This window comes from Trifolium pratense, linkage group LG4, assembly GCF_020283565.1.
Source record: "Trifolium pratense cultivar HEN17-A07 linkage group LG4, ARS_RC_1.1, whole genome shotgun sequence".
NCBI classification, from domain to species: Eukaryota; Viridiplantae; Streptophyta; class Magnoliopsida; order Fabales; family Fabaceae; genus Trifolium; species Trifolium pratense.
The window spans coordinates 5,030,234-5,054,126 of record NC_060062.1 but is presented as its reverse complement, the minus strand read 5'-3'; the positions used below and the strand labels follow the sequence as shown (position 1 = coordinate 5,054,126).

The following is a 23,893-nucleotide window of genomic DNA, read 5'->3' as shown; positions in this document are numbered from 1 at the left end:
TTTTTTGTATTCTAAAATAGTACTTAAAGAAAACAAAGTCACTTCATTTCTTTCATAATAGTAATCGTAATATAAGATGGACAATAATTAAAAAACCGGGAACTAACACATAAACGAGTTACCTGAGCTAAGTCATGAAGTACCCGATTAACTTATTTCATAAGATAATTGACTTGTGACACTTGGTAATCATAATACCAAACTTGGAATTATTTTTATAACCTGAGTTAATTGCATGCACCACTCGTAAGCAGTCCGTTTCTATGTGATGGACTTCCCGGATCTCAGGTAGAATATCATTTTATTTTCTTTGCTAAAAGGGGGGCTTCCACCTATCTTATACCCGTTTAGAATAGTAACACCAAATTAAGAAAGTGTATTTTTGCACTTTATCTACTTAATATACTCTACTTTTAACCCACCAATAAATTTCTATTTTTTTGCACATACTTTTTCTTTCAAATAAATATAATATATTATGTACAAAAAAAAATGTTATGCACAAAAAAAATTTAAAAAACAAACTTTAGTTTTACAAATATATAGCATTAATTAGTTTTATTGAAAAATATAAGAGTAATTTACAAAAGGTATGATTGACAAATTGTATCCTTAAAACATCAAATGGACAGTTAAATAAGAACGCTAAATCCGATGTTCAGACTTGGTGTGTTGGAACATGATGAAGAATTTGGAGGGAACTTGGTATTGAAATAAACACAAGTGCAAGAACCATGTGTAGTGTGAATTGAAAAAAGACTCTTTGAGTCCCACATTGGAAAAATCACACCACTTGGTAGTGTTTATATATCACAAGTTGGCAACCAAGGGTGTGCCCTTGGGGTACCCACTTTTGTAAGAAAGGGAGACCACACACAATGTCGAATAACACGTGCGCCACCGCCGGCCGGCTCGGTTCGGGCCGGGCTTGGGCTTGGGTGATATATTAATTTTTTAATACTAAGAAAAAAGAAATTTTTGAATTTAAATTTCTTTTATGTGTGTCCCTTAATTCGCACATGTTAAATGTGCTGAGACCAAGTCTGAAACAGATTTTCAAATCTGTTAACGGTCAAAAACGTGTCCCTAATTTTTTGCCACGTTTTGAAATTTGACTGAGCTTTAAACGGTCAAAAACGTGTGCCTTCAGCTCCTGAAATTGCTCTGATTCCAGCTCCCTACTTGCCTATAAATACCACTTCTTTTCTTCAGTTTTCACACACTTCTTTTTCTCTGCATTCTGAGAAAACTGCTTCTATCCTTCTCTCATTTTTCTTCTTCGAAATTAATTTTTGTTGTTTCAAAATTTGAACGGTTGTTGCCGTAGAATTGATATTCGTATATCAATTAGAGTGGTTCGAAATTTTCGACCATACTTGGTGTTATTCTGGTCGATACTACAGTGCAGTAGTTTATCGGTATTTCCATTGAAAACGGCTGTTTTATCCTGGGGACTTCGCGGTTGATATACTACAGTGCACTACTTCGAGTAGTTCCGCGAAACGTCTTAAAGAAAGCGACCTAGTACGCGACTCAGCCAATAATAGTTTTGTTGCCATTTTTTAAAAATTCGTTTTCTGTTTTTTATTAAACTCAATAAACCGTTTTACAACATGGTGTGATTCTTCATTATACAATGATTGGAGAACATCCTTATGGTTCTATGATGGATCCGGAACTCTGTCAAACAATTGTCAACTCAGGAGATGTTTCTAAGATCAAGCAAGACAAGCTCACACCTGAAATGTTCCAACTAATTTATCGTCTCCTATGATGTCAGTATGACGAGGACATTTTAGCCCACCCTGCCTTCTGGATAGATCATACAAGGCAGATTTTTTAACCGCCGCATATAGTTTAAGTATGATAAAAAAAGATTTTGCAGTATGTTGTTAGTTATTGTGATTGCAACGTCTTTCCAATGATATTGGTATGTTGTTAGTTATTGTGATTGCAATTTTGTTATTTTAATTTAGAGCATTGCTATGTCAATTGCTAAACTCTCTAAATTGATGTTATTGTAGATAATTAAATTTGGATGAGGTTGATGATGATGCACAACTCAATTCTTGAGAAAACGTGGAACAAAGTAATAATAGTATTGTTGATGGGGGAGATGACGTGGATGCTTTTGATGTGGATACTTTTGATGAATGAGAGTCCAACGTTGAAACAACTATGCCTCCTTAGAATTAAATTTATTAGATCGACACTTAGTTATTTCGTTTATGTTTTATGTTGCAATGACACTTTGTTTAAAACTTATTTGTTTAGAAAATAAAAGATGTATGTTAACCCAAGTGTGGTGACACTTTCTTATTAACTTTTCTGTTTATTTCTACTATGAATGAAAAAAAATATATATCTGTGATTATAAACAGAACTAATTCTCTTTAATTTTATTGTGTGTTGTGCGTTTGATTTGCTAAAAAACAGAGGACTGGACAGGACAACTTTTGTTGTACTCTGTTTGATTTGAAATTGGTTATGGGACTGGACAAATTAGGTAACAAGGGACAGAACAAAAACAATATTTTTTTGTCCCTCACCAAACCACGGGACAACTTTTTGTCCACAGTACAACTATAAAAAATACGAAAATACTCATTTTATTTTCGAATATAAAAATATTATCGTCTTATATCTTTCCGGTACAGGTTTGTCCTGTCCTGTATTATCTTGTTTTGTCCTGTACTGTTCTGTCCAGTCCTTACTGTTTTACGAATCAAACGCACCCTTTGTGTGTGTTTATTACTACCATATCCACATGTATTTGTCTCAAACCAAGCATTTAATTTCATGTTCCCTGATCTCAAGCACACCTTCATCCATGATGCTACAAAAGGTATTGATGACCCTTTTACATATCCTTCATATCTAGCTGCTTGATGAAAAGGTTGAAAATCAATAAAAAGTACAAAAAAGGTATACTTTAAGAATGAGTTAAAGGGTGATGAAAGGAAGAATCTATTCTAAGCTGATGAAAACAAACTTTGTTAAATTGCAACCATCTTTAGTTTAAGGCTAAGAATCTTATTCAACTCATGTTATAACAAATTATCCTATTTTGAAGAAAAGTTAAGAATCTTTAGTTAGATTATGACAAGAGATAAAGTTTTCTTAGCAAATGAAGTTACCTTTATTGAATTACATTAATACAAGAGAGCACCCTCTTAATTTGTACCAAGTGGAATATATCTTTCTCATTCTTAATATGCTTAGAGTTCAACATCAAATGGTTTTCTCTTCCTCATGTTCATTCTTTCTTTGGCTTCTCATTTTATCAGCAACATTTTCTCTAGGTGGGTGTTTTATTGATCTTTATAAAAATTGATCTTTATTGATTCTTGAAATATTTGCGGTCACAATCTCATACATTCGCGCAGTCAATATATTGATAGTCATATGATCGAGGCCAGATATATAGAGATCTTGATTCAAAAACTAAGAATGTGTTGACTGCATGAATGAGTGAGATTTGTAACTGCAGACAATGAAAATCGGAAATATGCATGCTCAACATTTATTTTTACATAACACATGTTAGTATATGAAATTGAATTCTTGATCATTTTGCTGAGCTAACTTTCAAATTTTTCTATGGTGCAGTTTTAGGGAACAAAGCATTTACTGGAACATATGGAGTAAACTATGGTAGAGTATCTGATAATCTACCACCCCCTGAAAGTGTAGTTACACTTCTCAAAGCTGCAAAAATCAAGAACATAAGAATCTATGATGTAAATCCTCAAGTCTTAAGTGCCTTCAAAGGATCTGGAATAGGAATTATAGTATGTCTTCCTAATGAACTTTTGACAGACATAGGTGTAGCCGAAGATCGCGCGATGAATTGGATCAAAGATAATGTTCAACCATATCTTCCAGGAACAAAAATAGTTGGCATTTCTATTGGAAATGAAATTTTAGGTAATGGAGATGTTGGAGTTTGGGAAGCTTTGCTTCCGGCGTCGAAAAATATCTATAGTTCTCTCAATAGACTTGGTCTAGCACATGAAATTGAAGTTTCAACACCACATTCAGAGGCTGTTTTTGCCAATTCATATCCACCATCTTCATGTACATTTAGGGATGATATATTACCTTACATGAAACCACTTTTACAATTTTTTTCACAAATTGGAACCCCTTTTTATATTAATGCATACCCTTTTTTAGCATATAAAAATGACCCTTCACATATTGACATAAACTATGCTTTATTTAAAAAAAATCCTGGCATATATGATGCTAAGTCAAAACTACATTATGACAATATGTTTGATGCTCAAATTGATGCTGCTTATTTTGCATTGGAAAAAGTTGGATTTGATAAAATGGAAGTGATTGTTGGTGAGACTGGTTGGGCTTCTCATGGTGATGATAATGAAGCTGGAGCAACTGTGAAAAATGCAAAAACTTATAATAAAAATATGAGAAAGAGGTTACTTAAGAGAAAAGGAACACCTCATAGGCCTAAAATGTTGGTGAGAGCTTATATATTTGCTTTGTTTAATGAAAATTTGAAGCCTGGCCCTACATCAGAAAGAAACTTTGGATTGTTTAAACATGATGGAAGTATTGCTTATGATATTGGATTTACTGGACTTAGACCTTCATCAGCAACTTCCTCTTTACTTTCCTTCAAGGTATGCAATTCTTCTTTTCTTTTTTACTGCCGTTTTTAAAGTTCAATGTAACGTTAATTGTTGATGTGTCGATAAATAGAGAGAAATAGTTTTCTTGGTATGTGTAAATATTTTTAAAACAACAATTTAAACGAATATATATAAAATATAGAAGATTCGTCTAAAGAGGTTGCTCTAGTGGAAACAACCGGACTACTACCAATCCCCTCATGTTTCTTGTCATGCGATGATCTTAGTCGTTCACTCATTATTTGTTTAAATTTAGTGGCTGAAATTGCACAAGACCATCTAATTACTTGAGAGGATCTGGATCCAAACATGCATATATAAAATACTTCTTAATGAAAAATCTATAGTTCAATCCTTATGAAAAATTAATCTCTAACACTCATGCTTAAAGATTTCTAACAATTATAAATTGCAGGGTATTGGATCTTCATACGTGATGGTTTCTTCAAGCTGCATTGCAATACTTCTTCTTCTTATAGCATTGTAATTAGTCAAAAGATTGAAGATACAGGAGAATTAAGTTAATGATTATTTGAACCTTGTAACAATTTTCTAAACACATTGAATGTATGGGAAAAAATTTGTACCACAACCTCCCTAATTGTTAGATATCTCACTATATAGCTTTTGATTTTATTTTTATTCCTCGCTAATTTGTTTTCTAACACAACCTCCCTAATTTATTAACACTAGCAGCAAGGTTGGATTTGGACCAAAATATTGGGCCGGTATCAAGCCATATATTTTGAAGTTTTTCTCTTCCCACCCCTGTGTTTCTTTTCTACACCCCATTTTTCCAGTTTTGCCCTTCGATAAAAACTTCGGAACATGTTTTATGAAGTTTTTCTAGTTCAAATTCGGAAAATACATTTCGAAATTTTTTCAAAGACAATTTTTTTTTTTTGAAAAACACGTTCCGAAATAACTATTCAAGGACAAAAATGGAAAAACAGGGTAGAAAAGAGACACGGGATGGAGAGAGAAATCTTCGATTTTTTTCTTTCTGGATGATAAATTTCAAATACTTATCATTATAAATTCCTATTTAAGGAAAAAAAATAGTCATAGTTAAATTGTGGCGGTCCACGTGAGCTTACTCAGTTGATAAGGATATCATATTTTATGTGTAGGTGTCGGGGTTCGAATCCCGAACACTCAACTTATTCACCTTTAAGGTGGAAGTTCTAGTCACTTGACTACTTGACTCGAAAAAATGGTGGCTAAATGCATTTTTTAGAATTTTTTTCACATCTAAAATATTAGATGTATAAAATACATTTTTCTTAAAAAGATCCTACTAAACCGGGATGGACTCCAAGTAGCCAGCTTATTACGTTAAAATAAAAAACAACTAAAGGATATATATGGAATATGAATTATTGTTTGAAACTATAACCTTGTAAATATATATTTGTTGTTCTAGGTTGAAGAACACACTCAATCTGTCTCAAATTTAAGTAACAATCAGTTCATTATAATTTGAAGAATATTAATAATTTGGACTCTTGACCAAAATAAATCTTTAAAAAGACATCCATAAAAGCTAATGAAATACTTGCATATTATTAGTTTCAAATAGTCTTATCGAGCCATATTGTTTTCACGCTTTCCGAACAATTGATCAAAGAGAAAAACGAAAATTCGAGGGTTTGGTAATATCATGAGGGTCTAAAGAGTAAAATTCGGAAAAGAAATAAGAATTATAATTCGACTTCCTAACGAATTTTTGAAAGATGCAAATGTAGAACATGAATTGGATCAAAGAAAAGGTTCAACCATATCTTCCATGAATTGAACTTTAGGAAATTTTGCTTCATGCATAAAAAACATGTTTAGAGTGCCCATCATGAGAGACTTGGTTTAACACATGAAATTGAGGTTTCAAGTTCACATTCAAAAGTTGTACTTACCAATTTTCATATCATTCATCATCGTCATGTACTTTTAAGGGATGATATACTACCTTACAAGAAGCCTATATTGAAACCCCTTTTTATTTAATTGCATACCATTTTTAGGTATATAAAAATGACTCAAAATGTTTAAATTAACGGTTTTATTTAAGAAATTTTCTATTATTTATGATGTCAAGACCAACCTAATGCTCTAATTTATAAGATGATTTTATTTTTGTCAAATAGTCAACTGGCTATAAACTTCACTCTTAAGATAAATAAATGGGATGTCTGAGATTTAAACTACGTACGACCCCTACATATATAATGCACTTTGTGATCTAAGTCAACCTAATCTTAAGTAATGGTGATTAGTTTCATACATAAAAGAGTTTTTTTTTTTTTTAATGTTTAATACATAAAAAGTACATGATGATGATATGAATATAAATCTGAAGCGGGTAGAGATCTAATATTGCTCAAAAACCATCTTGCTCTCCTCTATAGAACACCCCAAGTCCCCAACTTTGCTAGCATGTTTGCACACTGATTCGCTTACCAGAAAGAATGATGCAACACAACTTCCACTCTAGATCCATAAGGCGACGGATCCTTTCAACAAGTAATCGACCCCGGGCTACCACTCCCACCGCTTGTAAGCACACTCACAACAATTGCCGGAACCACCACATTGAATGCATCTCAGGCAGCTCAAAGAGGAAACAATCTAAATTGTTTGATCGGTATTTCGTACCTAAAAAAATATATGAAAACACTTCTTATGATTTTACAACAAAAAAGAAAAAGACTAATTAACAAATCTGATAATAATACTACATCGTCACAATCATTTCTAACTTGACACTTCATCTTCAATTAAGCAAAAATAAAGGGCAAAATTTCACAAAATTATGTTTAATTTTTAGTGATAAAAATTACTCCTACTACATAATAGTTAGCTTGTCACCTTTCACAGGTTTATTTCATTGATAAAGAGTTGAATGATATAGGTCAATACCATATGCAGAAGGAGAAGAAAAAAAATACTAACATAAGAACCGAATACTAGAGTATATTTGTGTATTCAAAAAATTAAAATGTCTAATTACTATTTTAGTTTCCTATTTTCATCTATCCAATGAAATGGTCCCCCAATTTTTAAACATCCTAATTTTGGTCCTAAACTAAAAAAGTGATGATTTTATATATATATATATATATATATATATATATATATATATATATATATATATATATATATATATATATATATATTAAATGATATGATATAATGATGTAAAATTATCCATATTTTTGTGGTTACTACTTACAAGTAGAATCATCCATATGAAATAATTATTTACCTATAACTAATTAAATTGCAAAAGTGTAAATAAATTTTCAAGTTAAGACAAAAAAATTTAGAAGATTTTATTGTAATTTCTTCATAATTTTTTGTCGCACTGTAATTTCATAGTTAAGTGTTGATTATTGTACATCATATGTCACATATTAAACTTTTTATACCACCATTTTTATATTTTAGATATTTAAGCAAGAGACCAAAACTAAGGATTAAAAAAAAAAATGAAAGGACAAATTCCACAATCAAACAAAAATGAGATCAAATTAAAAGTGCAATTATTATAAAAAATAATAATAATTAAAACTTCAATTGAAGAACGATATACTTGCATTGCAAGTTGCACATAGGCATACCAATTTTATTTATTTGAAACATGGCTTGAATTTTCAAAGGTATAAATGTACACCATTCACCAATATTTTATTAATAACATTCATACAATAATGGAAGCACAAGTAGAAAAAGAGGAAAATTAAGATGTGTTTGAGAAGATCACAAAACTTTTCTATGAAAAAATAATTAAATAGAAAAACGACAAATCTCAAAATAAAACCAAGTGATAATTCCTCAATCTTCTGTAGTAGGGTGCACCGAGGTCTCAGTGGTCCCATTATCAAAGAAATTCTCACCATTGATCTGATCAAGTACTAAGACTAATCCCATGGCAAAGGACACATCAAAATCAGGTTGAACACAAAGCATGAAAACTTCTTTACCAAGCATGACACTAGTAGTGGGGTCCACCTTGCGACGAATCTCAGCCACTAATTTCTTAGTGGCGTTAAAAATCTTACAGCATCTTTGTGGGAAACATCCTTCGATGAGGTACTCCATATTTGGGTTATCATGTACCTCCACTGCTACGGTCGTTCTTGACCGTGCGATTATTGATGATCTTCTTACATTGAAGATTGGTTTATCACCCTCTTTTCTCTCTCCTTTGAACCCTTCCCATCTTTGATGAAGACTTGGTTTCTGATTGGCAAATAACAAACAATCCATGTTAACAATGAGTAGGCTCAACAACATCAATTAAAATTTTATGGCTTTAATAGTATGATTCATTCTAGGTTTTGAAGTTGGTCCTTATATTAATGATGATAGTCAGTATATAAGTTTGTTTTTTAGTTGAATTTTGAGTGAATTTTGTCTAAAAAATTTGCGCAACACCCTTTTAAATTATTCATATATGCAACTTTATTAGTCACATGAACGATATAACAAAAATTTGAAAAAAAAGATGACGTATTGTAACATTAGTACACAATATATGAAACTAGTTTAAAACTTTTTAAATGTAGGAAATTAAATTAAAACTTAAAATAAATATAAGGGACAAAACATTCAATTTAGATTTTTTTTTCTTTATACATGCATAGAAACTAATTTAAAAAATAGATAAATCCTAACTATAATGTGCACCATTTTAAATTATTATATTCTATAATATGTATATGATAATTGTCTATTATTTTGGGTTAGAACAGAAAAAATTGTCTAAAATTATGACAATTTCTGCCTCAATATTTGTTTGTTAAAAAATAAAAAAATTACTTACTCATTAAATTATTTTTTAGTGTGAAAGCACTTTTTTTTTTGACAAAAGTGTGAAAAACCTTGAAACAGAGTGATTAAGGTAGGGTATGTTTGATTTTTTTTGTTGGCGTAAATTCGGTATCTTTTGCGCACAACTGTAGAAACTAATTTCCCGAGCTTTGTGAGACTCAAATGGACGACAAACTTTTTCTAAGAGTTTTAACGCCGCTATATGCCAAAGTCAGAGATCAAATATGAGATTTTAGTTAAACAAGAAACATGCGCCATTTTATCATAGTGTTATTAAATAGGGTAGGTTTGATTTTGAATTAGGAGCTCTCAAGTCTCAACCATATGTTCAACAAGAAATTTGATTTTTGGTTGGATCCGATTGTCAATAAAACCTTACCTCATTTTTCTCAAAATCTAGATTGAAATTTAAAGGAGAGAATACATTTGCAATCTTAACTTACAAATCAGAGATCGAAATCCCAAACTTTAATTAAAGTAGAAATAATCAAGATCATCCCATCTAAATACTCTTATTCAAATCATATAAATAATTAACGTGGATTATTTATATGAGGTGACGTGGATTATTTGTACTTTAATCAAAGTTCGGGGTTTCCATCTCTGATTTGTAAATAATCAAAGTTCGGTCAAAACCCCATCTCTAAATCACATGAACAGCAGAACATGTAATTTTTGTTTTTAATATTTAGTATATGGTCTAAAAATAGACCAATCCATATGTAAATAATCAAAGTTAATTCACAAAGATAGAGCAAGCTATTAAATCTGAATCGGTGAGTAGATTTAGCGAGTAAACTTAGAAACAGAGGAAAACCCAATTATGAAGCACAGATACAATACAGACACGGACATGACATAGACACTGACACATCGATAACCATAATCATTTGAGAAAAATGACATAATTAACTGTAATCATAAGTGTCGGTGTCGTGTTGGTATTCGCCACCGACGCGTGTCCGACACACATGACATGTCTAATTTCAGTAATTTGAGAAGTGTCTGTGCTTCATAGATCACAAAAAGCTGACGAAGAGTAAAGAATGGTTATGGTGGTGGGTACATACCTTTTTGCGCAAAGTGAGAAGAGAACGACCATGTGTATTCATAAGAACAAGTTCTTCCTTATCACGAGTGTTTGGTCCATATGAGTCGAATCGGAAAACGAGTTGTCCCTTACAATCATACACAACAAAACCATCACCACTGAAAAACCGAGAAGTTTTTAGAACTGTTAAAAGGGTTTCTTCTTTGTATACATATTCATCTTGAACAACTAATTCTTCCATATTCATTCTTTTCTATAGAAACTATATATGTAACTTTTTTATGTTATTGAATATGTGTGAAGATTTTTTTTGGAATTGGAAGATGAATAAGTGGAAGGTGTTGAGAGGAGAAAAGTTATAGTGTGACTCACTTTATATAGAAGAACTTTTAAGCTATGCTTTTTTATTTTGTGCTGTAAAGTTTCTGATTTCGTATTAGAAACGTGTTTTTGTTCTAAATGGAAAAAGAATATTGATTGAGCGGTTAAGATTGTAAAGGTGGATGGATTATTTTTGTTGTTTGGTTCGGATATTTTAATGCGTAATCATAGAGATTAATTTTTTGAGTCGTGTATACGTACCATTATAATAGGTGACAAATTTTTCTTTTCAAGAGATTTGACATTCATGCATTCTCGATGCTTGGTTCAAACCAAATCCAACCATAGTTTTAACCCAATGGTTGAAACTAGAGCTGGGTATATGGATCAAGGTCCGCGGGCCGACCCGTTTAACCCGCAGTTCGCACGGACTTAAGACCAAATTTTTTTGGCTCGTTTACATTTTTGCCCGTGTGGGTTGGACCGTTAAAACCGCGGGTTATGCGGGTTAAATCCGCGGGTTCGCGGGTTAGCCCGTGGCCCGCCTGCTTTTTTTTATACAATTAATTACAAAATTTATCAAATATAAATAACTTGGTCCATGTCCAAATTCAACTTTTTTAACCACAAAAAAAAAAAAGGACTTAGTCTAAACCCTAATTATAAAAAGCAACAACACACTCCAATTTTAATCAAGTAGACAACAACACAAAACATCATGTTTCACTATCTTTTACTTTGTCTTAGCTGTATATACATTTGCTAGTATTTAAAAGATACATGTCCAAATGGGTAGTTATTTTTCTTGAGGGTATTTTCCGCTATTATGTTTTGAATAATTTGGTTACCTTGATTGAATAATTTGGTTACCTTGATGTGATTTAGTTAAGTTGAATCTGTTAATCTTTTTATGCTTTTTTGGGTACATGTAGAAAGTTTTTCTCACTAAAATGGACGGTAAAAAAATGACGATAAGAATCAGTTGAATTTGATTTTAGTTGCATTACTTATAAAGAGAAGATAGATAAACTCAATGATATCACAAACTTTATTTATTTTTATTTGTTAGTTACAATTTATATGTTATAACATAAAATTATTAATAATATATTTTTTTAAGCTTTCATTATATCAATATTTTACTAATTTAGTTTATTTTTTGAAAAAAATGATTTATTATTTTTTTTGGTAATAGTCCGCGGGTTAACCGTTTAACCCGCGGGCTTATGCGGACCGGACTCGGGCTTAATATTATAACTCGTTTATATTTGCCGACGGGCTTGTTCGCCCCGTTTAATATGCGGGTTTATGCGGGGCGGGCTAGCCCGCATACCCAGCTCTAGTTGAAACCCAACCATCTCATTCCATTGTTACATTCTCATTGTTGGGTTATAGGGTCACTCGTTGAATTAATTGAACCGTATGACTGTTAATTTGGTTTATAATTTTTTTTGAAAAATCATGTCTTAAATTTCATAACTATAAAATTTAATAAAAATAAATATATTTTTAATTAATAAATACATTTAAAAAATTCAATTAACAAGAAAAGTAAAATTAACAAGGTTTTTATAAATACATGATAGATAAGCTATGGTTAGAAACGTTTTAAAAAAAATTAGAATTTTTCATAAAATTTAAGTCAACCAACAAACCGATCCAATTCAGTCTATATGGTTCATCGATTTGACTGCAAAACTATCAAGGTTATACTGGGTTTTACTGATTTGCTGAATGACACATTGACCCATCTGGTTCCCCGTCGGACCAGTCCGGCTGGCCAATCCGAGTTTTAAAACACTAAACCCAATATTTGATTAAAATGAAAGAGACTATTATCGTCTCATTCAAGCGTTCTTCATTCGTAGAGAAAAATTATTGGATAAAACTAGATTGCAATGTAGAATAAAGATAAAATATAAAATAATTTTATAAAGAGTGACACTTGTATTATATTACTTCATAAGAATTGTATTAGTTTGAAGTTAAAATATAAGATTTACATAGTCGATATTATAAGTAAAATAATTTTCCAAAACTAACTTATAATTTTAGTTTGACATTTGTGTGTATATAAATTTACCTTAACAATATAATTTTTTCTAAGTTTATATTTAAATTTTGAAACATAAGTTGTCAATATTAAAATTGAAATTTTAATATAACACACACGCATATAATTAAAATATATTATTTCGTTCCACTCTCAAACGTCACACAATATTTCGAGTCTCATTGGTGTAAGTGTTGTATATAAGTGAATTGGACACCACACTTTTACCCAAAACCTTAAGGTGTTAGGTTTATGGGTCCTCTCACATATAAAATGTCTAGCCTTCAATTTTTTAAGTAATGTGAGACTTAATTCACACTTGACATAACAATCTCTCCCTCAAGTGTGAGTCCTTCAATTCATTATGCTCCCCCTCAAGCAGAAGCAGACACTTTCTTCATCCATACACTTGCACTGTCGTTGTTGTCGCACTCAACGAGACACATCGTCTAATCACTTTTGTCAGAAAGACTTTCGATACAAGGAGCCGGTAGAATATTTTATTTGTCGAACTATTGGCTCTGATACCATTGTTGAGTCACGAGGGGGCAGTTAAGGATCATCCAAATTAAATTTAAGAACAAGTGAATTATTGAACACGACACTTTTAGACAAAACTTTTGTAAGTATTTGTGAGACATAAATTACACTTACTACAACACTTTTTACCATCATGCGCCACGGCAGGTGCGGTTGGGTCGGGATTGTGATTGGGTGCGGTTAATAATATTAACGCAGAAGTCTCACAACACAAGGTGGTGAATAAAGTTTGTAAATGCCTATAGAAGAAATGTTTCTATTTTCTATATATTAATATTATTCAAATATTGAACAATAATCAAAAGCTTATGCCTGTAGAATAAAGTTCAATTATATCTGTCACTGCATGCACATTGTGATGGCATATATCTTAATGATTTGTGTGTCTATCATTATTTTTCTCCGTAGTTATTTATATTTATTTTTTTGAATGATGTTTTTTATATTTATTAAATATCGTATTATATTTTATAGAAAGAAACACGTGAATTTGTTTTCAAAAATAACAATATTTAATTATCATCAGTATGGTATTGAACTTATGGAAAAAATGATACATTACTTTACACCAAAAAAGACATTAATTGACTATGTATTTTTAATGATTGATTCATGAGTAGATATACGTATACATGAATTTCATATGAAGATGCCTATCTTCACAAGATACGCCCTTATAGTTATTATTAAGGACATTATTCTCATGGGATATTTAAAAGCAGGAGATATAATATGACCACAAAAATGCCATAAGCAGCATAACTATTCTGAATTGAATTTATTTAATTTAATGATGAATTACAACATGAATATGATAACACAAAACATATTTAACTTTTCATTTCTTGCTTTTATTTCATATTTATAATATCTTAAAACAGAAATTTTGAATTTCTCAGAGGGTCAATTATTTGCCAAAGAGTAGTACGTACCAAAATAGTTCTTCAAATTTTGGGACTTTATGAAGTAGAATGACATAGTTTATATTTTTATTCTCATAGTTTTTCTCTACCGAAAATAATATTTAAAATGTGTTGTGTATTAGAGGTAAGTACATCTCTCCCTCGGGATAATAACATAGTTGTTTTATTTAGCATGAATAAAATTAAAGTGGCATTTTTTATCTCACTTTCTTTTATATTGATTAAAATTTATATGAAAACATCAAATTTATATTGGATCTACATATTATTTTTTGAAACTTATGTGAATTTTATTTTATTCAAGAAAACGTGTTGAAAGTGCATGTGCAGTGTATTAGAGAATATGTTTTTCAACATATTTGTTTTTTTTTTTACAATGAGCTGAGGTCGAACCCAGAACCTATAACATATTACCCAAATTCTCAACCACTAGACAAAACCTAGTGACTTGTTTTTCAACATATTTGATTAGCTACAACAGTTTAGAGTATTTGGAATGCTAGAAATGATGTTTATAATCATAAGTTTTTTGAAATGGATCATCTGCTTCTTAATATCTAACTTCAGGTGTGTCAAAAAAAAAAATCCAACTTTAGGTGTGGTGGTGATTTAGCTTGAAATTTAAAAACTTCGATTGTAGCTTATATATATGGTATTCAAACCCCTTAATTTGCTTGGGTGCTATTTGATGTGCTTTTTTTTTTTTGCGGTGTGACTTTTTATTTTGGTGATTTTTTTGTTGTAATTTGACTTTGTTTAACCTATTCATTATGCATACCTTGTGCTAATGTAAAGTGTTTTATTTTGTGTTAATATAATTGTTTTCTTGTTTGATTAAAAATCTGTGAGCTTAATTCAAGTGGTAGAAATATCTCATTTTATATACATGAGTCATGGTCTTTTTAACAAGTTCAACGTCAATTATCACGAAACAATTAAATATTTATTTTATATTTTAAAACATTAAATTTTGATTTGAATGGCCTAAATATCTCATATGCACCGTGAGGAATCCTTGATTACACAGGAATAAGATCCATATATTCCGTCATTCATTAATTTGAGTTTTTAAGTTTTGGCCTACCTGGTGCCACCTAAGGTTTGTCTCCATATGTTTTGAAGAAATGTAGGAACTGAGAATTCACCATATATATTATGCTATAGTGTTTTATTTAATAGAATATATGCTATTGTTGGGTGAAGATTAAAGATTCTGAACAAAAGTATTTTATATGTAGGTTTTATTTTGTTGTAAAAAATGACAATGTATTTTTATTTATTTTTTGAAGCAAAAAATGATAATGTATGTTTCATTCTAAGATGACAAAACTCAATTTAGATAAATCGATTATGACTATTGTGAATTAAAGATAAAAGTGTTATGTAACCAAAAAAAGAAAGATAAAAGTGTTATAATTAACCATATTTATGTAAAAATGAGATAAGAAATGAAAGATAACATAAGAAAATTTTTTTTTTGAGAGGATCCAAATTTACACATAACAAAAGTATTCACACATAATTTTAAAGTGTTATAATTTTTTTTTTTTGAGGTACGTAGTGCAGTTTTTTTTTTTCAAAAATAGGTGGTGCGGTTGAGTTTGGGTTTTATTCATTTTTGAGAAACTTGAAATCAAAAGCACCGAACCAGGATGAGGCTGAAACCATTTGATGGCAGAACTGACCTCCGAACCAGATTCAACTGATAATGAAAGAAAAAAAAATGTTAGATTACAAAAATATCTTTTTTATTTTTTGGTACATAAATATCTTTTTATTCTTTAATAACACTACAAAAATATCAATTTCTTACGAAGAATGAAAGGTTATTATATACTCCATTAGTCAACATTTTGGGTCCCAATAATTGTTAAAATAATGTTAGGTAAGTATATATTAGGTGAAGTTTGTTTTGCCACTTACCAAAACCAGAAATCTATATTAATCTTACCTAAATTAGAATAGAATCTGCACAGTCCGGATGATTAGGACTTCTATTTAACCTTTTAAGATCACTTAACTATTTAAATTGAGAAAACATAAGTCTTGTACAAAATCAATGAATTTCAAATTTCAATACCTAATATTAAAACAAGTTTAATTAATTACTTTACACAATCGTTCAATCATGGAGTATATCTATATCTATATGTAAACATATTTACAAAATATTACGACATAACATCAAATTAAGATACAACCTCCTGTCATTTTAAAAGAAATAATTGATTTTTTAGGTTTTTGAATAATTGGTGTAGTTGGTATATAATATAGACTAGATACATCAAATATTCAATGAACATATAAAATAAGAGTGGGGATATATTGACTCCAAGAGTAACTCAAAAAAATTACTCCATATCCTTACCCTTGATTATATTTTAATCCAATGGACTAATATCAATGCTCATTAATAATCATGGACCTCATCTTCCTTAATCATTCCTCACAAATATTTAAAGTTTCCTTTTCTATTTATTGTCAAGATTTATAGCCTCCTATTATTATCATTAACGTTTTACTTTGTTTATCAAACAAAAAAAATTAACGTTTTACTTTTTTTTTCCGTTAATTAAAGAGCAAAATTATTTCACAGTTTTCTTTTAACTTTGTGAAACATTTTTATGAACAACCGAATCGATTCACAAACCAAATTTTCGTATCTCGCTGGATATAATCCTTTTCCTGGTAAATTGGATCATATGTGGTCTTTCATCTTCAAAAAAATAAAATATAGAAATAGAAAAAAATATGCGATTAAATTTAATTTAATGGTTTGATTAAAAAAAATAACTCGGTGGTAAACTAATGACTAGAGTGAACGCAAAGTAATGCAACAGCAGGTCATTAAAGAGATTTAGATAAAGAGGATATAAGTTTTAGAAGAATAATTGTGAACATAATAATAATAATGATGAACATGAATATTGAGCAAAAAAGAAAATCGTGATTATTGGACTAGTAAAAGGAAGGAAATCATAAAACATTGTGGGAATAGTTAAAAAAGATGAGGTCACATGATTATCAATTAAAATTGAATTTAATCCTTTAGATTAAAATAAAATGAAGGGTGAGGATGTGGAGTAAATCTAATGACTTACTCTTGGAGTCAATATATCCCTCCTCATAAAATAAATTGGTTCTTATAAAAAGGACGGAAGAAAATATGGCTAAACATATATTTATTTAAATTTGTTTGTGACATTGTTTGATAATTAAATTATGGAAAAAAAGTTGATGACTCACCGTCAATTTGATAATTAGCCTCATGAATAAACTCAAACTTAGATAAACTAAATTGCAAAAATATTTTAGGACGCTTGTCAGGGTGAAAAAGCTTGGGTCGAAATGAACACCAATAAATTAAATATGTACCAAAAAGGTAAAGTTTGCAAGGCTACCACATTAACAAATAACCGTTTGTTATAATTTCGGTCAAATAATTTGGTGATTAAACTTACACACTTTTTTTTTTGAAGAAGCTAAATTAGTCCATCCAAATTGGTACCAGAGAGAATCGAACCTCTCAAGACTCAAGAGGAGCACACTCTCAGGTCCCAAGCCAATACCAATGCACCAATTAACTCAACTTATTAAATATATAAAATGAAAAAATATAAGGTTGAACCCAAAATCCCAACAAATAATGTCCCTAGAACTTGAAGCTCAACCGATAAAAAAGAATGGAGATATTAATATATAGAATGGGAAGTGGAAGAGGGAACAAATACCTCATTAGGTACTATAAACAAAATGGGTCCAAATGTATGGGATTCAATTGGATGATGGGATTGGTAGTGACAATGCCATCCTTTCTTTCCAAAGTTCGAAAGTCACCACCACCCATGCTTGTCATAATCAAATCCAAATTCAAAGCTAATATATTAAACTATCATTTAATCGAGCTTATATATATGGACTATATTCAATATTAATTTATTTTTTGACCAAAGGGACCATATTTCAATTTCACATAGTCAAAACATGCATAGCTATGCTATATTTGGTGGTTGTGTGGTGGACCTGCACCGTCCTAAATCATCGCCCACAAAACATGGTTAACAAGTAATCTCTTTCTCGTATCATCCTCTTCTATGCTATATTTTTTTCTTAATTTTTTCTTAAAAATCAAAGTATCCCGAGAAGACTAATTCATTCGAATTAATTGAGATATATTTAAAAGGTTCACCTCTCCCAACAAATAATTTTTCATAAACACCGGTCCAAGACCGAGAATCAAACTAATAACCAAATTAATGATTAAGGGGTCCAAATACGTCAGTTGTGTCATACTATATTGATTTTTCTTAATCTTTCTTCAAGAGATAGATGATTAACAAAATTCATCAGAGGAATAACATTAAAAAAAAATTAAACTTAATTTTAATCATAGAATTGTATGTAATATAGACTTAAATTTATTTAGGGAAATAAACTTCTGTCTTTTTTATTTTATTTTTTTTTAGGAGAGGGAAAGTAAACTTCTTAGTACTTGAATAAACACATTAGTCAAGTGATAAATATTCAAATTCATAACAAAATTATTAATATATGCCAACAATAAAAGGTTCATATGGTCCTAGGTCACTTTCATACGTAGTGAGATTGAATTAATTTGCGTGTACTATATAGAATAATAATAGGTGTGGAAGACATTTATAGGCTATAGCCAAAAGACTTTGTTTGGAGAAACACAAGACTATCTCATGCATATGCTAGTTGATACTTTTGGCAAAAATCTATTGTCTAATAAATGTGATCAAGACCTTTTGTGAATAATAGTATAGCATCCAAAGTCTCACTTTGTGGTAAGTAATTAACGGCTACAAATTTCATTGTGGAAATATTATTTCTCCACTTTCAAAAGCCATTACATTAGTTCAATGTGAGTGAGCAAAAATTGTGTTAATACCAAACTACACAAGTGGGGTGGTTGAGAATGGGCTTACATGTGTTGGGTATCAAGAAATGTAATAATTTTCAATTCGTAGGGTACCTTCATGTCGCACACATTCCTTTTAGAAAGGTGTTTTTTTGCGCTCTTAGTGTTTTTCCCGCGTCATATTCTTTTGCATTTTCATATGTTGCTACTTAAGTAATGGATGTTATAAAATGAGAAATTTGAAATAGAACAAAAAAAAAACATCGCCTACTAGTTAAGTAACAGACAATGTTGAAAAATTTCAGTGCACCAAAAGAAATACTCTTCCTTTTATATATCATCACTTACTTTTTATTTTGGAGATGTCATATTATTTCAGTGTCCTAACTACTTGTTGGGGGTGTGAGAAGAGAGCACTAAGGAGTGAGTGAGCAATAACAAACACTACAACAAATATTATTAGATGGAATCTAAGTATCTGTTTGATTGCACGTTTAAGTCGTCAACCGTGCGTCTATTGCTGATAAACGCAAGTTATACTATTTTTATCATGTTTGGCTTTATGAAGGTGATTTGATGGAGAAGCATAAGTGAATTGAAGTGAAATAAATCATTGTAATGAAACAAATTTATAAGAAAGACAACTTATATTGAATGTCTTGAAATTAGAATATAGATGCAGTGTGATCATTTACTTTGTACAATTAATAATTCCCCTCCCACATCTCCCAATATGCAATACATTATTATTTCATTTCTAGATAGTCATGAATAACATCAAATTTCAAGGTTGTTAGAATCGGACCGGTCATCGAACCGACGAGCTCACCGGTTCAAGGTTCAATTGGTCGGATCGGGTTCAATCGGGGTCGAATCATTTTTAATTAAATATATATTTTAATTAATATATAAATAAAATATATGAATAATTGCTCAATATTTCATAATTTCACACATTAAAAAGATTAAATATCACAAGTCAAAATAAAATAAAATTTATAATTCAAACCAAATGAAAAATAGATGAAAAACAAAAATCTTTCCTATTCCTACGATATCGTTGTTTTGTTTCAGATTTTTTTTTTTTAAAAAAGAAGTTAAAACGACGTCGTTTTGCCCTGTTTTTTTTATAAAAAAAAAATCTGCAAAACCGCTTGAACCGTCTGGCCGGTTCGTCCCGGTTCGACCCCGGTTCAAGCGTTTTTTTTGCCGGTCGATTTCCTATTCGTTTTTTGCTCAAAACCGAACCGTTTTCATGACCGGTTCACGGTCCGACCGGCCGGTCCGGTTTTGATAACCTTTCAAATACATAACAAAATACCTTTTAGTTTAGCTAAACATAAGCACTTATTAATTAATATATGCCAACAATAAAAGGTCCATATGGTCCTAGGTCACTTTCATACGTAGTGAGATTGAATTAATTTGCGTGTACTATATAGAATAATAATAGGTGTGGAAGACATCTAGAGGCTATAGCCAAAAGACTTTGTTTGGAGAAACACAAGACTCTCTCATGCATATGCTAGTTGATACTTTTGGCAAATATCTATTGTCTAATAAATGTGATCAAGACCTTTTGTGAATAATAGTATAGCATCCAAAGTCTCACTTTGTGGCAAGTAATTAACGGCTACAAAAAGTCCAGGACCAGATGGTGTGAACTTTGGCTTTATAAAAGAATTTTGGGAAGACATCAAAGATGATTTCATTCGTGTAATGGTAGAATTTCATAGTAACGGTCGGATAGTGAAGGGGGCGAATTGTTCATTCATTGTGTTGATACCAAAGAAAAAGAGCCCAGTGAAAGTGACAGATTTCAGGCCTATTTGTTTAATCGGGTGCATCTATAAAGTAATCTCCAAAGTATTAGCAAATAGACTGAAAAGGGTGATTAGTTCGGTAGTGTCAGAAACACAGTCAGCTTTCATATCAGGAAGACAAATTCTTGATGGGATCCTAATTGCAAATGAAATTGTGGATGAGGCGAAAAGGAAGAAAAAAGAAGCGTTCATGTTTAAAGTGGATTTTGAAAAAGCATTTGATTCCGTTGATTGGAATTTCCTTGACATTGTCATGCAAAAGATGGGGTTTCATGAAAAATGGAGGAGCTGGATCACGGAATGCTTAAAAACAAATTCAATATCGGTGCTAGTGAATGGGAGTCCTTCAAAGGAATTTGAGATGGGTCGAGGGTTAAGACAAGGAGATCCTCTATCACCATTCCTTTTCTTGATAGCAGCAGAATGCTTTAATTTATTGATGAAGAAAGCAGTGGATTTAGGGAATTTTTCAGGATACAAGTTTGATGGGGGTGACGAGTGTTTCTCACACCTTCAATACGCTGATGATACCTTAATCATTGGTAGAAAAGGGTGGGGGAACATTCGGATCATAAAGGCCATTCTTCTGTTGTTTGAGTTAATGTCAGGTCTTAAGGTGAATTTTCACAAAAGCTTGTTGATTGGGATAAACATCCATCAAATTTGGATAGAAGAGGCGGCTAAAATTTTAAATTGCAAAGTTGGATCTTTTCCGTTCAAGTATCTTGGCTTACCGATTGGGGCAAACCCGAGACGAATTGCAACTTGGCAACCGGTAATTGACGCAGTGAGATTCAGATTGTCTGGATGGAAGCATAGTCAGTTGTCCATCGGAGGTCGGGTGGTTATTTTAAAATCAGTCTTGTCAGCTATCCCAGTCTATTATCTCTCATTCTTCAAGGCTCCGTCAGGTATTATCTCAAAACTTGAATCTATGTTTAAACAATTTCTATGGGGAGGGAGTGAGGAAGACAGAAAAATAAATTGGGTCAAATGGGATAAGGTGTGTAGACCTTTAGAAGAGGGAGGTTTGGGTTTAAAAAATCCGAGAGCTTTTAACGACGCTCTTTTGGGTAAATGGGATTGGAAGATTAGATCAGAAAGAGTAGGTCTTTGGTATAAAGCTTTAGTTACACCTCCAATACGCTGATGATACCTTAATCATTGGTAGAAAAGGGTGGGGGAACATTCGGATCATAAAGGCCATTCTTCTGTTGTTTGAGTTAATGTCAGGTCTTAAGGTGAATTTTCACAAAAGCTTGTTGCTTGGGATAAACATCCATCAAATTTGGATAGAATAGGCGGCTAAAATTTTAAATTGCAAAGTTCGATCTTTTCCGTTCAAGTATCTTGGCTTACCGATTGGGGCAAACCCGAGACGAATTGCAACTTGGCAACCGGTAATTGACGCAGTGAGATTCAGATTGTCTGGATGGAAGCATAGTCAGTTGTCCATCGGAGGTCGGGTGGTTATTTTAAAATCAGTCTTGTCAGCTATCCCAGTCTATTATCTCTCATTCTTCAAGGCTCCGTCAGGTATTATCTCAAAACTTGAATCTATGTTTAAACAATTTCTATGGGGAGGGAGTGAGGAAGACAGAAAAATAAATTGGGTCAAATGGGATAAGGTGTGTAGACCTTTAGAAGAGGGAGGTTTGGGTTTAAAAAATCTGAGAGTTTTTAACGACGCTCTTTTGGGTAAATGGGATTGGAAGATTAGATCAGAAAGAGTAGGTCTTTGGTATAAAGCTTTAGTTAATAGATATGGAGAGAGTAACATGATGATTAGTTGCGGGAGGAGAGGGAGTTCTCAATGGTGGACCGATATAAATCAATTAGATATAGGGGTTCGAGAGACAACTAATGAGTATTCTGTTAAAGGAACCTACAAGAAGATCATGGAGACTAATACAATTTTGACCAATCTCTCGTGGATGAAGATTTGGAATAAATCAATCCCGTCAAAAGTCTCATGTCTTGTTTGGAGGCTTCTTCAGAATAAAATAGCTACAAAAGATAATTTGTTTAGGAGAGGTGTCATCAGTCAAGGTTCTTTGATGTGTTGTAGTGGGTGTGTAACCGAGGAATCGATCTTCCATCTATTTTTTGAATGTCCGATTTTTGCAGGTATCTAGTACGATGTTTCGAAATGGATGGGTATATCAACAGCATTGCATAAAGAAGGGATGAATCATTTAGAGCAATTCGAAGGTCTTATCGGAAGTGGAAGAGCTTTCACCGAGAGAGTTAGGGTGATATGGTTCGCTTGCATCTGGTGCATATGGAGGTCCAGAAATGAGAAGTTGTTCAAAAATAAGGAAATTAATTTGATCAATATGGTTGAATATGTGAAAAGGTGGTCTTGGAATTGGCTAAAAGTTAAATCAAGCAGCATAGACTATAACTTCATTCTTTGGTATTTGAATCCTAGAGCATGTCTTGGCTGTGTGGACTATTAAATCTACTGCGGCTGCGATCTTTAAGAGAATCAAATTGGTACCGGAAGTGGATTTTGCTCATACTTTTGATCTGTGGCGTAGAATCTTGTAAAGGAAAGGTGATTGAGTTTTCGGTATCTTTTTGGTTGAATCTCAAAATCCTTGTCCGGATTTGGCTCTAGATTTGAAGTTCTTGCATCATCGCATGTTCTTCAACCGTCTGGATGCTCACTAGTGACTTGGAGCGAGATCCCAAGAGATCCAAATTTCTCGATCCTTATTTAGATTTTATGTTCTATCCTTAATTTGATTCTATGCCTGGATGAGTAAATCTCTGTTTTCTAATCTCAGTATCGGTGATTCAGCTTAATTCTATGTAG

The 23,893-nt window shown here is 31.6% G+C and overlaps 2 protein-coding genes across 2 annotated transcripts; one reads left to right on the top strand and one right to left on the bottom strand.

The window, feature by feature from the left end:
* Positions 1 to 3,048: 3,048 nt before the first annotated feature.
* LOC123921541 (glucan endo-1,3-beta-glucosidase 14) lies at positions 3,049 to 5,272 on the top strand. Its single transcript, XM_045974129.1, has 3 exons — positions 3,049 to 3,302; positions 3,610 to 4,646; positions 5,071 to 5,272. Exons 1-3 carry the CDS (start codon positions 3,128 to 3,130, stop codon positions 5,140 to 5,142), a joined length of 1,284 nt encoding a protein of 427 aa, XP_045830085.1. The 5' UTR covers positions 3,049 to 3,127; the 3' UTR covers positions 5,143 to 5,272.
* Positions 5,273 to 8,241: 2,969 nt separating this feature from the next.
* On the bottom strand, positions 8,242 to 10,967 carry LOC123921540 (protein LURP-one-related 5-like). Its single transcript, XM_045974128.1, has 2 exons — positions 10,553 to 10,967; positions 8,242 to 8,891 (listed from the first exon to the last, which is right to left on the bottom strand). The coding sequence occupies exons 1-2, from the start codon at positions 10,778 to 10,780 to the stop codon at positions 8,484 to 8,486; spliced, it is 636 nt and encodes a 211-aa protein (XP_045830084.1). The 5' UTR covers positions 10,781 to 10,967; the 3' UTR covers positions 8,242 to 8,483.
* Between the last annotated feature and the right edge of the window lie 12,926 nt (positions 10,968 to 23,893).

What these genes read in the sequence shown, in the direction of transcription:
- LOC123921541 (XM_045974129.1), top strand. Translation starts at nt 3,128, where the DNA reads ATGAAGTTACCTTTATTGAATTACATTAATACAAGAGAGCACCCTCTT. An exon ending in ATCAGCAACATTTTCTCTAG is followed by an intron (nt 3,303 to 3,609) that starts GTGGGTGTTTTA and finishes TCTATGGTGCAG; the next exon opens with TTTTAGGGAACAAAGCATTT. An exon ending in CCTCTTTACTTTCCTTCAAG is followed by an intron (nt 4,647 to 5,070) that starts GTATGCAATTCT and finishes TATAAATTGCAG; the next exon opens with GGTATTGGATCTTCATACGT.
- LOC123921540 (XM_045974128.1), bottom strand. Translation starts at nt 10,780, where the DNA reads ATGAATATGGAAGAATTAGTTGTTCAAGATGAATATGTATACAAAGAA. An exon ending in TTCTCACTTTGCGCAAAAAG is followed by an intron (nt 8,892 to 10,552) that starts GTATGTACCCAC and finishes TTTGCCAATCAG; the next exon opens with AAACCAAGTCTTCATCAAAG.